General features: G+C 43.5%; 1 protein-coding gene across 1 annotated transcript in view; it reads left to right on the top strand.

The window, feature by feature from the left end:
* Aff3 (AF4/FMR2 family member 3) overlaps positions 1-17,290 on the top strand; it is a 464,423-nt gene that overhangs the window by 371,313 nt on the left and 75,820 nt on the right. Inside the window, exon 10 of the mRNA XM_038343070.1 lies at positions 3,473-3,524. Within this exon, the coding sequence (XP_038198998.1) occupies positions 3,473-3,524 (52 nt within the window). The remainder of the gene's footprint in view (positions 1-3,472; positions 3,525-17,290) is intronic.

Here is a 17,290-nt window from a genome sequence, read left to right as displayed (position 1 = left end):
TAGAGAAATGTCCGTCATTGCATCTGTACAGCCAAATGCATGTTATGCCCCTAGCCTGGGACCTCTGAACTCTCCACTGTTCTCCCTCCGGGAAAGGAGGAAGAATATTCTGATACAGTGTTTACATTCGCTTGTCCTTAGAAACTCAGTCCTTTAACACAGGAAAACCAAGTTCGGAAGCTCATTTTCTAGAAGTCGGTGTAACAAAAGGTAGGAATTTTAAAACCGTCACAGAGAGAAAGCACTTCCTGTGAAAGTGGGGTTTCTAAGCCTCTGTTGTTTTTTGATGGAAATGATAGCGTGCGTACAGCCCTCTTTTCCTGTAATTCCTTCAGGAAGAAGCAATTTTAAAGTCTAATGTGTTCGGGAGATGCGACCTCATCACCGTGGTCTGTGCTGCCCTAAATGGAAAAGACGGAATGTCTTCACATTTTCAGAAGCACACAAGCAGCATGTAGCACTTGTGGGGTGCTTTTTCAGGGGGTGGGGTTAGGTGGAAGGACTATGGGGTGTGTAAGGAAAGGGGGGCCATGTTCCTGTCCTCTTTTCAAACTGATTCTTTTTAGGCTGCCAGCTCCTGCGGCTAGAATTCTATTTCCAAGTGAAAAGAACAAGTTATGCACTTGAAAATACAGTTAAAAAAAAACTAAGAATTTCAAATAGTCTCAGTGTGCCTTTAATACAACCGAGAGAAGTGGGAAGTCCATGAAGCGTGGGTAGCAAGTGCATAGACTCCCGTGCCAGGTGGTCAGGATTTTACAGGATGTGTTTGCAAGCTCTCCTACAGTTCTGTTCTCCCAGGACAGGACTCCTCAATCCATTGCCCAAAGCCCCCTCCCACCCACCCCCGTGGTCCACTTGAAGTTGTCATAGTTTCCGTGTCCGGGCTCTTCGGTGAGGTCATGGTTTGCAGGTGCATCGTGGTGTGTCACGCATACACTCATTTGAATTAACAGTGAGATGAGTCAGTGACACATTTGTCTCGGACACCGTGAGCCAGGAGGATGCTGATGGGCAAAGGGAGCAGCCATTGGAAGCGTTTTCTTCTGCTCCTCTTAGCTACTGCACACTCTCTGGAGAGTCGTCACTTCCACAGGCTTGTCCCAAGCACCCTGTCAGGCAGTGTAAGAGAGCTGAGACAAAAAGAACTGAGAAAAATCTGGGATTTTGAACACCTCACCTTCTGACCAAAAAATATATAAATAAATGTGTTACCCAATAGCCACGTATACCTGTTGGGCGCATATATATATATATATATATATATGTATATATATATATATGTTATGTATGATACAGAAGTACCGTATTGACAATGACCAAATATATTAGTCTCACCCACTTAATTTTAATATCACTATTAGGAAATGTCTCACATTATTTCTAATGTTGGATGTTTTGAATGGGAGCTACAAGGGTTCACCTCAAGTCACTGGGGGGCAATCTTCAAGAAGAGACACACTAAATACCTACTACCTGCTAACATACCAGTTACTTATTCGTGCCTAACAATTTACCCCTCAACCTAGTACCTCAAGACAATATTCATTATATTATTGTTTCATGGGTGAAGAATCTGAGTCTGGCTTAGCTGGGTGCTCTGGCTCAGGACCTGTCAGGGACTGCAAACATAATGCTATCCAGGACTGAGGTCATCCCAAGGCTTACCTGGAGGAAGATCTAGCTCCAGACTCGCTGCTGTGGATACCAGCAGGATGCAGTTCCTTATAGACTGTTGGTTTGAATGCCTTGGTTGCCTGTTGGCATCCTGTTGACTAGATGCTCTCTTTCTCCAGCAGTCTGCCTGGACTTGGATAAAGAGAAGGAACCAGCAGATTCCTAAGTGTCTCCATCTTAGGTTTAGTGATGAGGCAGCTGTGTCCCAAGAGGATAAATGACTTCCTAGCTCTCAGAGAACTAAACGTCAGTGACAGATGTCAAACTGAAATGCAGGCCAGCCTGACAGCTGCCATAAGACCCAGTCCTTCACACTCAACTCTCACACCGTGCCTCTGACCGCTTCCTCTACTGTTGAGTCTTTGATTTCTCTTCATTAATGACATGTAGATAAAGATGCTATCAGAAAAGGCAGTTGATTGGATTATGGATACATACCATCATCCCATATCTTACCTGGGATTGGCAGATTTTCTAAGTAAGATTGACTGTTTTGAGGATCATATATGATTGAAAATGAGATGCAGTTCTGAAAAGAGGATGGGCCTTTGTAGCAAGTTCACTTGATAAGTAAGAAAAGAGACTGATACCATTGTCTCTAGTTAAAAACAAGCAGGTCAATAGAAGAGCAGTTACTTTTCTCTCTCAGGAATGGACATGGCAGGAGCAAATCATGGAAATTCCACTATAGCAGCCAGCGCAGGTCCTGGGAATGAGAAACATATGAGCAAACACCATCTCACTTTAAACCAAATTGCTTCAGAGTATGTAGAGATCCAGGAAACAGAATACATTCCAGGGGGACGTTGCTAGGTTATCTGGACCACCTCGTCTTGATCCTGGGTTCTCCACTTGCCTCCAGGCTAAGTCACCTTGTTCATCTTCATCTAGGATGTGCTTAGTCAGTCATCAACTCCCACACAACAGCTTCTTTAGCCTTCCCAGTTCCCCAGAATGCTATCGGCAAAGCTGTTCCAAATAACTACAGATGGGAAGGCAATCATTTGTTAATGAAAATTACCCAGCCAGGTGGTAGAGAACAACCGACAGAACACAGGACTTCAGAAAGAATGAAATGAGATGCCTATTATTCCCTCTAATGTTCTAAGGCATGGAGTATACTGCTTAGGAATGCCTGTAATGGATAGGCCTGTCTAACAGATAGGCTGTGCTGGCTAGGTGGTTTTTTAAAGTTTCACATATTTTTATATTTTGATCATTTTTCCCTCCCCTACTTCCCTACATTCCAAACTATCCTCTATCTAAGAGCAATTGCACTTCTCTGTCTGCTGTTGGCCCTCATGGACTTGCCGCAGGTCAGGGCTCATGGTAGATGGTGACCTGTGGAAAGGCCTCATGGAGTCTTCTACTCAGCAGATCCTGGAGTAGGCATTCTCTCCAGCACTTCGGCTATGAGGGGCCTGAATAAATGTCACTCGTGACTCAAGACTATGGCTGTATGGCCCTCAGCAGAATTCTGCTTGCTGCTTGCTCTCCCACTTCCTTTACCATGTGAGCATCCCCAGACAGGCGTCAGGACACAGCCTAGCTCTTAAGCCTGGAAAACACTGAACAAACAACTGAAATTTAAACTTCCCAGGGAACAGTCCCTGTTTGGTTCTGTTTCTCTACGACAGCCAACTCTGACGGAGCCCTATCCCATCCTGTGATTGCCGCGAGGGTTAGTTTTCGTGCTGTGGCTGTCTGTTCTACCCTAAGTGCATGGTGGGGGATAGAAATCAGTACTGAAGCATTTTGAATCTAAGTGTCTGTATCTCTCTGTTCCTCCTTCCAGAATGCTAGAAGATGACCTTAAACTAAGTAGCGATGACGAAGAGAGTGAACAGGTAAGGTTTTCTTGTGTGTTGCTGTCTTGTCCATGAGGCGCAGATGAGGGTAAACTGAGACTCTAAACCAAGCTGTTCTGTGATACCGGGCATTGTGCTGCCATTCCTGAGTTTCTGTGTAGTTGAGCCAGTCTATTGAAACGTCCTGAGCTCCATTCCCATTAAAAGCTTTCATTCTGTGATTTCTTTCATGGCATAGAGACCAACAATAGTGTTTCTAACAAAACTGATAAAAATCAGGCTTCCCTAGGAAATGCAGATTCTCCCCCCCCCCTTTTTTTTTTACATCTTTTGCAAAGATAACCGGCCTCCTTGAGATCAAACATGCGACCTTACACTCATCAGCATGCAGTGGGGAGGCTGTACCATTAAATATTGAGGAGCCTTATACAGATATTATTAACAGTGAGAAGGAGCGAGCACAGAGGTGAGCGAAGATGATGAATAAAAAATTATCACGCGCAGTCTCGGCTGTTTGTCTTAAATGATAAATGTGCTTGAAATAGTCTCCCTTGCTGTTGATTTACCAGCTTGAGACATCAGTCAGGGGGGCTATAAATAGTCTCCTGATCAGTCAGTTAAGGTGAAAAAATATCCACTTAGCATTCATCACATTCACTTCTGCATCTCAGGAAACATTTTTATCTTAAAGCAGGTTTCAAAACACTGAAGACAGATTTTCCTGCAATCCTTTCATTTGCCCCCATCACCTACACTGCCTTTTGTTGAATTTGGATGAACAGGGCAGGTTAGAGAGACAGTTTGGAGGGTTCTCTTTTTTCCTGTCATCTTTATGTGGCTGGGCTAAATGCATGTGCCACTCAATTGATTTTGAAATCGTGAACTTGATTTGAAGGTGTCACGAAATGTTGTGCGTGTGATTTGCTGTCTAGGCATGCAAATACAAATAGTGTTTCTAGGGAGCAAGCCAAGGGGAGAGAATATCCAGAGGAACGTTACTAAGACGTGTGCCTGAGCAGAACGTGGGCGTTCACATGGGGTCACAGAAGGCTTCTCCTGTCTCTGAGACAAGCTAAGGCACCGGATGCAAGAAGACTCCATGAACCTAGGAACCCGGTTGGCAAACAGAGAACATCCCTAGAGAGGAAGATGAGCTGGGCAGAAAGGCCTCCTAGACTTTGAAAATTTTGGAGATGCAAAAAAAAAGAGAGAGAACTGTCTATGCCAGGCAGTCAGATCCCCACAGCTCAGCAGTCATCGACGAAATGTAAAACAGACACACTTCTAATTTTGTTTTCTCATCTATGTGACTAAAAGAAATGATTTCACCTCTATTTTATACCACTGAGAGGCTCAGCTAGGTACAAATGGGTTTAAGCATGCAATTTGTGAGTAGTTTATATTAGAGAAAGGATTCACAGGCTGAACAGTTCCTAGAACTGTTTGCAGGAAATACTTCCTGTGAAAATGCAATTAAAGAAATTCATTATTAATGTTGTACTATCACATTCTCTAAAGTCAACCAAATCGTTCATTTTATTGTCTACTTCCCAGTCTACAGGCCTTGGTAACACTGTACTGTACTGGTCAGACCCTTTAGTCCTGTGTTTCAACCTTTGTCTATGTTTTTGTAAAAGGAACACTCAGAATGAATGATTTTTACACAGTAATCAACAAGACTCCAAACAATGTTTTTGCATATGATAATTTAAGTTAAATTATCAACATTAATTATATTAAGCTGTTCTATTTGGATCTAAAGTATACTCTTATGTAATCACAAAATCATAACTCCCCCACTGTTTTTACTGATTAAGTTTATTTAATAATTCCATATGTGTATGTAGTGTATTCTGTTTATTCTGCCTTAGAGACTGGTGGGCTCACTTTTTAGTATGCAACTAAAAACAATGACGGTCTCCCCTGCCCCCCAGATTGTATCAGTTGCCAGTAGCTCATCAGGGCAAAGGTAGGCGTCCCATGAGTCCTTTCTGGCCCATGATTGGCTGTTGGCAGGCCCATTCTTGTGCCTTCCCAGTTTAGGCTGCTGTAGCTGCTGTGTGATAAGGTTTTTGCGATGGCTTATAGCATGACCTGAAGAGAGCATTTCACATCCTGTAGCACGAGTAATAAAAACCCAGAGACAAATATTGGGATTCAAGCTGAAGGATCAGAAGCAAAGCAGCCAATCACTAGAGAGCTTTTACCTCTACAAAATCTTTAGACTCAAAAGAGCATAAGTTCCTGTCTCATCCTGCCTTATATTTCTCTCTAGTGCTGGGATTAAAGGTGTGCTCCACCACCGCCCAGCCTCTATGGCTAACTAGTGTGGCTGCTGGGGTTTAAGGTGTGTGCCACTGCTGCCTGGCCTGTTTGACTAACTAGTGTGGATAGCTTTGCACTCCGATCTTTAGACAAGCTTTGTTAGAACATAAATAAAATATGGCTATAACATCCGTCTCCCTGTCTTCAAGCCCTTACCTTCTTTGCACTTCCTGCACAGTGCTCCCTGAGCCTTGAAGGGGTTCCACTACTTTTAGAAAAAAAAAGACAAATGACAAGATTTTCCCCTGAAAGCATGCAGCCCATACAAACATGAAACAGACACATATTTCCCCCCTGAAAGCGTGTAGCCCATACAAACATGAAACATAGACACATATTTTCTTTTTCTTCACACATTTGTTTTCAGTGATCTTTCCAGGCACAATCAGAGTTCCCCTCTTCCCAGAAATCTTTTCAAAAAAACTTTGCATACTTCCTGCCCAAGGAGACATGATGAACCTAGTTGCCTTTATAAATATTGATCCAGTTGACCTGTGTGGTCACCTAAAAATAAAGATGTCCCTAAAGGCTTGGGTTGCTGCACGTGTTTGCCTCACACTCTGGGGCATTAAACACCCCTGTCTTCCTGTTGCTTTTCTCCTCATTGCTTTGGCTCTTAGAGATGAAGATAGAAGGCTAGTTTAGTAATGAAGACCACCGAAGCCTTGGTCCAGGGTTCAAATCCCTGCTTAGCTGCTGAGCAGCTGGGCAGTCTTAGCCCAGTTTTTCAACCACGAAGGCCTTCAGCGCTCCTTTTGTGATATTGGAAGTCCCCGAAGCAGTCACTCTTGCTGCTGTGACAAAGCACCTGCAAAAGCCACTCAAGGAAGGGAGGGCTGGGGGCTCACAGTTTGAAGGCACACAATCCCAAGATTGCATCATGAGGCTGCTGGCCACACTGCTTCCACAGTCAGGAAGCAGAAAAGAAGAAGATGCCCAACATGGACCTCTGTCCTACACCACACACACAAACACACATACATGCACACACTCATGCAGGAACACACAAACCACTTCATACAACTTTTTATAGTAGCTATAATATCGCATTATCTAGACATGGCAGTTACATTGATTCTTTTATCCATTTTCTCCACTAATATCCTCTAATTACATCCATCACAAACCTGACAAACATGGACAGTATAGAATTTAATCTTATAACATCTGGAGTTTTGTGGGATTCGGGGAGAGTGTCTCCCACATTAGCCCAGGCAGGCCTCTAACTTTTGATAGTCGCCATCCCTCAGCTTCTCCAGTGCTCAGTCTCCCTGGCATCAGTGAAGGATCTGTCTTAGCCTGTATTTCTTCATCCCCACACTGCATTCCATGGCTGACCTGTGTCTAGTCAAAAGGACCAGTCTCTCCTCTTCCTGCCACATCCTGCTTTTATTTTCCTACTGTTGTCAACACCCTTCCCTCATGTTTCAAGAGGGTTCTGGCCCATCCTATCAAAAGTTTGTCCCATTTCCTCTGCTCCTTTGGACCTTGTCTTCAGCCCCTGCCTTACCCGTGAAGCATGACCCTTCTCTAATACAGCTGCTCCATTGGAACCAGCACTGACCCAAATCCCTGTCTCTTTTCATCCCTTGCCTTACCCTAAAAGTGGCCTTTTGTTGACCACACTTGCTCACTACTTCCCTGAAGGTCTGATACTGCATGCCTCTCGCCTGTGCCCCCCTCCGCCTCTTGCCCATGCCCTTCCCCTCTGCCTGATCCTTCTTAGAACGGTTTGCCGACTGCTCACTCTCCACCCAGTCGGACAGCATTCATCCCTACCTTTTCCTTTCTAGCTCTTCTCTTTTTGGACATGCTTGTCCCTCCTCATGACCTTTAGTTTTTATATAATAGCAACTTCTGTGCAGCCTTAACTTTGAACTCAGGATCCGCTTCTGAACCACTCACATTCTTTTCTGTTTGACTCTTTCACATGCCTTCCAAACTCCAGCCATGCCAAGTTGAACTTCTGGGGTTTGCCTGCCCTCTGCCCAAATGTTTGTCTTGTGATTGTTCCCATTTCCAAAGCTAGCATTGCCAGATGCCCATTGCTCAAGCCCAAAATCACAGACTCAGCCCTGATAACCATTCCTCACCCAAATCTGCCTTTCTTCTCTAACTCCTGTAATGTAACTTCCAAAATTAAATATTAGTCTGCCTGCCTCTTTCCATCCTAACTAGTTTAAACCAGCCTTGTGTGAACTGTCATCTTGATGGTCTCCAACTTCTGCTATAGTTGTTACTCAGTGATCTTTTAAAAATGTATATCAGATCAAATCGTTTATTTTTAAAACTATTATTTTTAATTTACATGTGTATCTTGCTGTCTGTATGGTTACCAGATGCATGCAGTAACCATGGAGACCAGAGAAAGCATCAGATCCCCTGGAACTGGAGTTAACAGGCCTTAGTGTGCAGCCTAATGTGTGTGCTGGAAACCAAGCATGGGTCCCGCACAAGAGCAGCAAGTGCTCTTAATTCAGCCAGCTCTAATCTAAAATAGAGATTTTTATTCCTCCTGGAGATAAATGAAATGCTCATACCATGGCCTCTACCAGCCTCCACAGTCCAGTGTTGTCCACATCTCCCCTTCTCATTGAGCTTATTCCAGCAACAAGCCATGCTCATCTGCCTCAGGGCTTCCACAGGCCTCTGCTCTGTGTTTTGCCTGGTTGACACCTGTGCTCCTGAAGGTACAGTACATAAAGTACATTGATTTCTCAGAGAGACCATGGCATATCCTTTTCTCAGTAATATTAATTACCCCCTCTCCGGGACCTCATTCTAATTTTAGTTATAGTGCATGTGTTTACTTTCGACAGTAGCTATTCCTAGCAACAAAACTGAAAAATCGCTGAGAACAGAGTCTGTCTGGCTCAGTAGAGGTTCTCTCTGTTGAATGGATGCATAAATAAACACAGAGAACTGGCTTAAATTGGGATTTAAGGGCCTATGGACTAGCATCCAAAAGCAAAGATGACCTTTGTTCTGCCTTTATTTTTCTTACTAAACACGGATGTTTTTTCTAATCCCAAACAATAAATAAACATAAAAAGTGACTGGAGAAAAATATAAGACCTAAGATTATAAGGCAGCTATACATGAATTTACAGATAACATGCCTACTTGAGGGGGAAAAAAGGTGTCTATACTATCTGCATAGAAATTCTATACACGTTTCTTACACACATTCATTTTATGGCAATCAATATTAAGGTTACAAGGTTTTCTCAGCCATTTCCAGCTGACACCCCCAAAGCCAAGAGAATGGGATCTCCTCATTGTATCTCAGAGATAACAGAATCTTGGGTCCTCAACTATGACAAGGTTTACTTTATAAGGTGGCTGTGACACCCTTGAAATGAAAGCATTCTGTCATAACGACTTTTAGAATTCTTCACTTGATGAGGTCTGAGCAGATCTGAGAAGCAGATTCCCTGGATGTGGATGTAGTAGATTCCACCAGTTGATTGTCCTCTGGAAAACTGTGAAGGAATCAGAAGACTTCCGATGAAGTGGTTCTGTGCCTAAAGGAGTTCCATGGTGGACTTAGAAGAGAGAGGAATCCTAGTGCGTGTCTCACCCTCTGGCCAAAATGATAATCTCTACCTCCTGAGTCTGGGGAAGCTTAGGAAGTGAGACAGAGCAAATCTCTAGACAGGATTATTGCAGCTGAGGCATGAGGAAAGGGACACATGACTGAGACTTTTGGCAAGCAGTAACAGAGAGAGCGTCTGCTGCTAGCAGGGTTTCAGAGATGACAAATCCGGAGCTCAGGGAGAGCAAGGGAACAGCCATCCACTCTGAATGGCGACATCTGTGCCTGCAGCTCCAAGTAACCACATTATCCACAGAGATTGGGCAGTCTTTTCATTTTAATTATATAAGTGCATTTTTCTCTTCAAATGAGTGTAGTTTATCCACTTAAACTGACTGTTGTAATTTTACAGACGGCGATCATCGGATTTAATCTGTAGAGGGGAATTTCTCTACTGGCCTAATTGATTTCTCAACACAATGAAGGAAAGTTACCTTTCAATCCCCAATCAATATTTGGAGAGCATACAATTAATTTAATAGATATCTATGTCATTAACATAAATCTGCAAGCTAAAGAGGTAATTATTTTCTTATTTATAATGTAGAGAGTAATACTCTTGTCTGTCAGGAAGAATCCAAAGCCTCTGTGCCCCTGGCGTGTCCAGACTGCAGGTGAGGGCCGCTGAGCCCCACAGTGCAGCCATTGGGTTTCATTTGGCCTCTTACGGAGTGGCAGAGAAATAGCCCTATCTCGGTTCTCCACACAGGCCTGGAGAAGTCACTGATGACTCACGCCAGCTCTGGGTCAGCTATTAAAAGCAGGTTTCTGCTCCTCCCCACCCCCTTGTTTCATTTTCATATGGCAACTGCATAACAGAAAACAGAGCTTTGAAAACACTGAAAAGTTAAGCTTTAAAGGCATTGACAGTGCGTGTCAGTCAGTGAGCGCATGATGCGGTCACGGAATGAAACGCAGCCGGGAAGGAGAGGTCTCTGCAGCCCAATTCCTCTCAGTGAGTTTTTTTTTTTTTTCTTTTCGGCCTCAGCTTGGTTGATGTGGAGGTTCTTGGCCTGTGAAAATTTATTACGCACAGAGTCAATCTGCATTCAGGCAGCCAAGTCTGAATAAATAGAGTCATTGTGCTTGTCTGGGATTTGTGGCCAGAGTTCATCCAGTCAGCGTGACATTCGCATCCCAAGAGATTCATAAAAGCCAACACCCTGGTATGTGTGCTTGGATCCTGCCAAAACTGTGTAGAATTATATAAACAGGAGTGGAAGCAGTAATCAGGACCAGGTTTGGGGGGCATGGCTCCAAAATCAAGTTTCTCTTCCATGAGAAATGAAGTGTATTAGAGATGTTATTTGTATCCAAACAAGAGCTAGACATATTTTGCATAAATCATTCCAAGAATAGTCTTAAATGCCTACTAAGCATCACATATCCATGCAAGCTGCTGGCTTCTTGCTCAAGATGAATTACACATTAGTAATGTTTATTGTGCTAATTTAACCGCAAAAACTTTAAGTAAATTTTCATTGCCAGAAAATGCCTTGTTTCTGAAGGGCTATGCAAAAGGCTATATGTTATATATTTTAAACCTAACAGGAGCACCAGGGAGGAAAGGGGGAGTAGCTGAATTTGGTTCTGTTTCTAGTCTTGTAATCATGTTCCTGAGTAAACACTCAATGTGATTGCATTGCCGAGATAGTTTCCCTTCTGTATGGAAGTACAACTGAAGACGCCTGCCTCTCAGACCTTTGCCATACCTGTCTAGGAATGAGTACCCATCTGAACCCAAGGAAGTTGAACTTGAACACAATCAAGGAAGCAAATGTTAAGTGCTCAGCGGGAGGGTGGGCTTGTTCATCAGCCCTACCGTGCAGTTAGGTAATTCATTTTATAAGCAAAACCTTTCTGTCATCCAAAGTAAATGAAAATTTCTCTATCAAATAATGGAAACCCCTGAAAGCCACACTTCAAGTCAGCTGTAATTTCCAAAATTGAAATAGTTAACTTAAATTTCACTGCCTACAAATGTGCAAAGCCTCGTACCTTGTTCCCAAAAATGATTTAGAGACTTTCTCTGTGGGGCTCAGTGAGATTTATATAAGCCCAGGCTGAAGAATGTGCCTTTACTTCAACCTCAACACCATGAATGGAAATCTGAAAAATGAAAAAAAATTATATAAGAATTAAAAGACAATCCACTGAATGTAGACAAACAAATGATTACTATAAAGACAGGAAACAAATGATTAACACAAAGACAGTTGCTAAAACTGTAGAATTCACACAAGGAGCTATATTTTTTTAACTAAGGCAAGATTTCGTTATTAACAGATGTCAGTACCACCCACCCAGACCCTCCATTCTAGAAGCTCAGGGAAACAAGCCTCCGGAGCTCATGGGCCATTCTTCAGCCCAGCGCTCAGTGGCACTGTTAGCTGGCAATGAAAGTGGGATTCTCCCTCCAGAGCAGGTTCCTTCAACTGGGAGGAATGACCCTTTGTGCTGTGACTTCCATGATGCGGAGTTTGGGGGATTTGTGGTTGTTTTCTTCCTTAGCTTGTGGGGTAATGCCAGCACCTACATTGTCTGCTGTCTTTGTATGCTGTTGCATCTCCCCATTGGGGGGGGGGGGGGTGAGGCCTGCAGCAAAGGAATCATCTGCAGTCAGGTATTCGGGTGTTTGGTCCAGATAGCATTTGGAAATTTTTGTTTTTATTTCTGTTGTCCTAATTTTTCTTCATGTGTGGGGCTGGTTATCTCCGAAGCACAGCACTTCTCAGGAGACTCTTAGCATGGAGAAGCACAGAGACAAGCCATTTTTGTCCTCCAAGGGCTCTTGGCATGTCCCGGTTCTATCCAGACCAGCTCTGCAGTCCATTGGTTGTGTTGAATGAAATAAAATCATCCCTAAGAAACAGATCAGACAGTTGTTAAAAGTGGGTCCACAGCACTCCATAGGTGAGCTAGGCTCCCAGACAGAGCCCCCAGATTATCAGAAATGTGTTTTGGGGTGGCAAAGGAAGAGACCACCATTCTCTTAAAAATACTTTACTCTTAATCAGTAGGGTGTGCTTGGAAGAATGAACACACTCTGAAAGAGAAAAGTGTACTGGATTTTTATTCTAAAACAGCTGGTAACTGTGTCTTCTCCCCGCTGGCTGGGGTTAGACCTCACAATCTTATTTAATTAGAACTGGTCAGTAAGACATGAAGGAGGCTGTGGAAAGGGGCTTCTGCTGCAGGCCACCAAAATCGAGAATAGAGTATTGGGTCTTTGTGCACACTAATGCCTTACTGGGTGGGGATGCTTAAAATATTTGCATAGAAGTCTTACCATCTGAGAAAGATAAAAAGATTTTAATTCCTTATCCTGTAACTAAGTTATATAGTATTTGGTAGAAAAGGCTCCTATTTGATATTGCTCACGATCATTACCACAACTGAAGCATGGAAGGTACAGGTTAGCCAGGATTTCTCCCTGGGGAAGGTGGATCAGCCCTGTCTCTGGGTTTATCGTCCCTTAAGGTGTTGTTCTTAAACGTCCAAGGCAGTGCTAGGAAGAGTATGTGCACTTCCATAAGTGGCTGCAGAGCTATGTTCAGAGGGGAAGTAAAAATTCAAACACCAGTAATGCGCTTGGAAGTGTTTCCTCTTTCTCCTGCATCATTGGTTTGGAAGGTACAACTGGGATAATGTTGATCATTACAAACCTACTTTTACTCTCAAAATATTGGGTATTTTTTTTAGTAGAAGAGTTTGGATATAACGTAAATTCAGGCTTAGATATGGGTTTTTTCCGTCATAGATGGCAGTTATAGCAAAGCTACCAAGATACAGATTGCAGTTATAACAAAGCTACCAAGGTATTTATTTCACTTTCCTGTGTGGTCTTCATATAGAAAGGAAGTAACATGTAGACTGTACTTGCATTCACAGTTACTGAATACCCACCAAGTCCAGTGGATGCTAAGGGAATTCCACCAAAGCATCATACTAAGGTAGCAAATGTGACATTTGTAAAAGCTCCAAAGGCATTTAGAAGCTCACAAAGTGAGAAATGACTCATCCTAATATCCAACTGCTAGAGCAAAGAGAACCTCAATGAAGTTGTAGTAGAACCGGAGCCCAATAGGAAGACTGTGAGGGAAGGATGGAGGGATGATGATTTAATGGGACTAGAGTACATTCGGACAAGTGGAACAATTTCAAATGTTCTATAACATAATAAAAGTAACTATGGTTGACAACAGTTGTTCACATATTTCAAAATAGCTGGTAGAGAAGATTTTGAATATTCCTGAAAAAAAATTATAAAGAAAGTATAAATGTTTGAGATCATAAAGATGCTGTTATCCTGATGTGATCATTGAACATCATAAACACATTGACATATCACAGTGGACTCCATTAATATATTTCATATTACCATACATCAATTAAAATTTGGGGTATATTTTTAAATGACCATTATCAATAATCCATCACCATTTGGATCTTGTGCAAATTGTGGCTGCATTCAGGTTGCCAATGATTCAGACCTGTGTTCTAGCGTCACCATCCACATTCCAAGTTTAATCTCCCACTGTCGAGAACTAGAACTGTAAAGACAGAGCATCCTGTAGACTCTCTCCTAGAAGCTCAGCTGGCTTCGTAAACACGGGCAGGCATGCACTTACATGTGTGTACTACCTTACATGTGTGTACTACCAGGGCTTTCTCAAAATCCAGAATCTTGTGTGGTGCTACCCTCACACAAGGGCCCCCTCTCAATTCAGAGGGCCAGTAAGTTTAGCTCTCTGTTCTCTGGAAGCAGCATGTATCTATTAGGTTAGTCGTAGTTACTCTCCAGTGGCCTTTGGTCCTACCGACACCTAACACAGCCAGGATTGCCCTTCTTAGGCAGTACTGTCATGATCTTCTAGAGTCGTTGCCGATGTCGTGGTGAGATCAAATTCTCTCTTGAATGAACAGCAAACTCTACATCTGTAAAGGAAATGGCCTGCAGAATCCAACAGAGCCATAGGTAGTTCAGAGTATGTCTCCTCCAGAGAGTAGAACATCCTGGAAATGCTTAATGTGTACCTTCCCTAACCCCTCAGAAGCCTTAGTCATGCCCAGAAGTTCACACTTTCACGTGTAAGGAAGAATGTGCTAAGTTCTCTGCCTTGTATCATCTTAAAGGTAGTATGGGAAGCCAAAATTAAAATGCCATCTTGCCTGAGTGGCGAGCTCCCCAGAGCCCCAGGAGTGGGGCACCAAGTGGAGAGCTGAAGGAACAGTTATTTAAAATAAAAAAGAAGAAGAAGAAGAGCTAGACCTCAGAGTTATGTGGAGTCTAAATCAGAGGAGAAGCGCTGGGAAAGAATCAGAAAACCTTACACATGTTGGCTTGCCTCTAATTTTCTTGAAATTAGAGCCACAGTTGTTTGTCCTTTGTTGCCCTGATTCTGCCATTGGCTTTCTTTACTGATGAGTTCTGTCACCTCTGAAATTGTCCATGTACGACTACTCAATGTGGGTTTCATAAAGAACAAGCAGTGTTCACACAGACCAGTCTTTATTAGAACAACCAGACAGCCCAGGGTACCCGGCCAAGGCAGTTTTCTCTTCCTTCCTCCGACTGCCATCTGGTTAGCATCCCCTGTCATTCCCAGAGTGTTCTTACACAGAGGTTAAGTTATTGTCCTCCCTGGCTCTGCCTAACCGTGGTACAGAACAGGGTGAGGAGGAAGCCTGCTGAACAGAAGGCTTCTCAGACTGCATTTCTAGAAACGAACAGTACTGATGCTTATGGAGGAGAACGCCAAGAGGGGTAACAACAGCAAAGTGAGGATTCAGAACTTTAAGCCGTATGTGTCAGTGTTATGACTCTCATGGGTATTTTGCAGAAAGGGGCATACATGTGTATGCGTATTCATGTGTCTGTGAGTGTGAGTACGTGTGAGGAGGCCAGAGGTCCACCTCAGGTTTCGTTCACCTTTATTTCTATTTATTTCGTTGTTGTTTTTTTAAACAGTTCCTCACTTTATCTGAAACTTGCAAATTAGGACAGGCTGGTTGAATAGTAAGCCCCAGGATTGGTGCCCCCCCCCCACAAACCACCAGGCTGGGATTATCAGTGCATGCCACTGTATCTTCTCCTCAGGCTCTGGGGTGCAAACATAGGTCCTTACACTGACGGAGCTGCCACTCCCACCCTATTATTGGTGTCTGTTTGCTTTGTGTTTAACAACTTTAGTCTGCTACTTCCTGCTATCAGCCACCATCCGTCCGTAAACATCCCACATGGGCTGAGCTTAACAACACAAGACCTACTCTACGTTTACCCATACTCCTACACCCCAAGTCCCATCCCGCATCTCCACCCGTGGTTTCCATCCACACCAGGTGCGCAGGCGTGAAATCTGGTGCCAGTGCCATCCCTGACCTGCCCGGCTGTATCCTACCAGAGACGGTCCCCTCTGCAAGAACTGTAGTGTGGCCATGCTCTCTCCACCTTCATTGCTGTCAGTCCCCTATCTGATCATTGTTAGCTTCGTAATAACTTCACATCTAGTCCTTTCTTACCTAAATTGCCACACAAAACAGAATCCAGTGTGACATCGGAAAAATATGCGCTGTATCAACCGTCCCCCTGCTGTATTTTATTATAGATCCCCAGGAAGTTACACTGGATATACAAGCATGCTTTATCCAGCTTCTGTCCACGTAAGCCCTTTAATGACCTCCCGTTGTCTTATACTACCACAAGCCTACACTTGGCCTCTGTTGCCCCCGAAATTGGCCTCTTCTTGCCCCGCCATGGCCCCACTGCCCTGCTGAGCTGTACCACAGTGACCTTGTACAATTTCTCCCCTGAGCCAGGATCTAAGCCTGACGCATCTTTTTCTCTCATGCTGTTTTCTCTGCATCTAGCCCTTCCTCCTCTTTACCTCCCCCACGTCTCAGGACTCATACTCTCTTCCTCCAGGCCTTGTTATTCCAGACTTAACTGAGTTTTCAGTAGCCATTTGTCAGTCATTTCGCTGCTCCATTGCATAGTATGCTGTCTTCCTCAGCCATAAGTACTGCGATCCAAACTGTTGTTATGCCTATGGGCCTTGCATTTTCTCCCCACCTCCAGACTCAAAGAGATACCACGAAGACTTTAATCTATTTTCCCCGTCACCTATGTCACGTCCAGTGTCTACACATCGTTAAATTTATTATATATCCAGGCATAAATTCTATTTACAACACGAAACTGGATGGCTCTGAGCCATCTCTGAATGTCAGCCTCTTCCTTCCCTTTGTTTTACCCCCCACCCCTCATCCCGTGTCTATGGACTTGCCCTATGCTAGACCCAGGTACAAAGGGGCATTTAATTTCCTCTTGGATTTCCTTTCGATAACAGAATGTGACTTGTAATTCATTTAGCATACCCTGGAACCAGAATATCTGCTGATTATGTTTCCGAGCGCCAGCCTTGTTAAGATAAAGACAGAGAGAAGATGTCATCTCTTGAGGGGAGCTTGGAGAGTGACTACTTCTGGCATTAAACTTGTTTTGTCTTGAGACTTGAGCTTCAGAGTCATTCATGAATGACTAATGCACTCAGGAAAGATCAGTGCAGCATTCTCTTCACCCTCTCTAGTGACTCCCGGGAGATCAGAGGAAAGCTAGAGGAAAAGCTGATGAGAGATTAAGGAAGGAAAGTGTGGCCGCGGTGACGCGACTTTTGAAGGAGTAGAGCTGGACCGTCCATCTAGTTTACGACCAGTTTTTCAGGCTTCAGTCATGGGTCACCTGAGTAATTTTTTTTCTTGGCTGTGTATTTTTATATATGTTTATTTCTTCTGCTATTTTCCAACTATAAAATAAGACAGGATGCAAAAACTGAAGGATTTGGTTTTGTTTGGGGGAGTAGGCTCAAAAATTTCTCAGTAATCA

The sequence above is a fragment of the Arvicola amphibius genome, chromosome 9 (assembly GCF_903992535.2).
Source record: "Arvicola amphibius chromosome 9, mArvAmp1.2, whole genome shotgun sequence".
In the NCBI taxonomy this organism is placed as follows: domain Eukaryota; kingdom Metazoa; phylum Chordata; class Mammalia; order Rodentia; family Cricetidae; genus Arvicola; species Arvicola amphibius.
The sequence above is the reverse complement of the archived record's forward strand: the minus strand, read 5'-3'. Positions and strand labels throughout refer to the sequence as shown.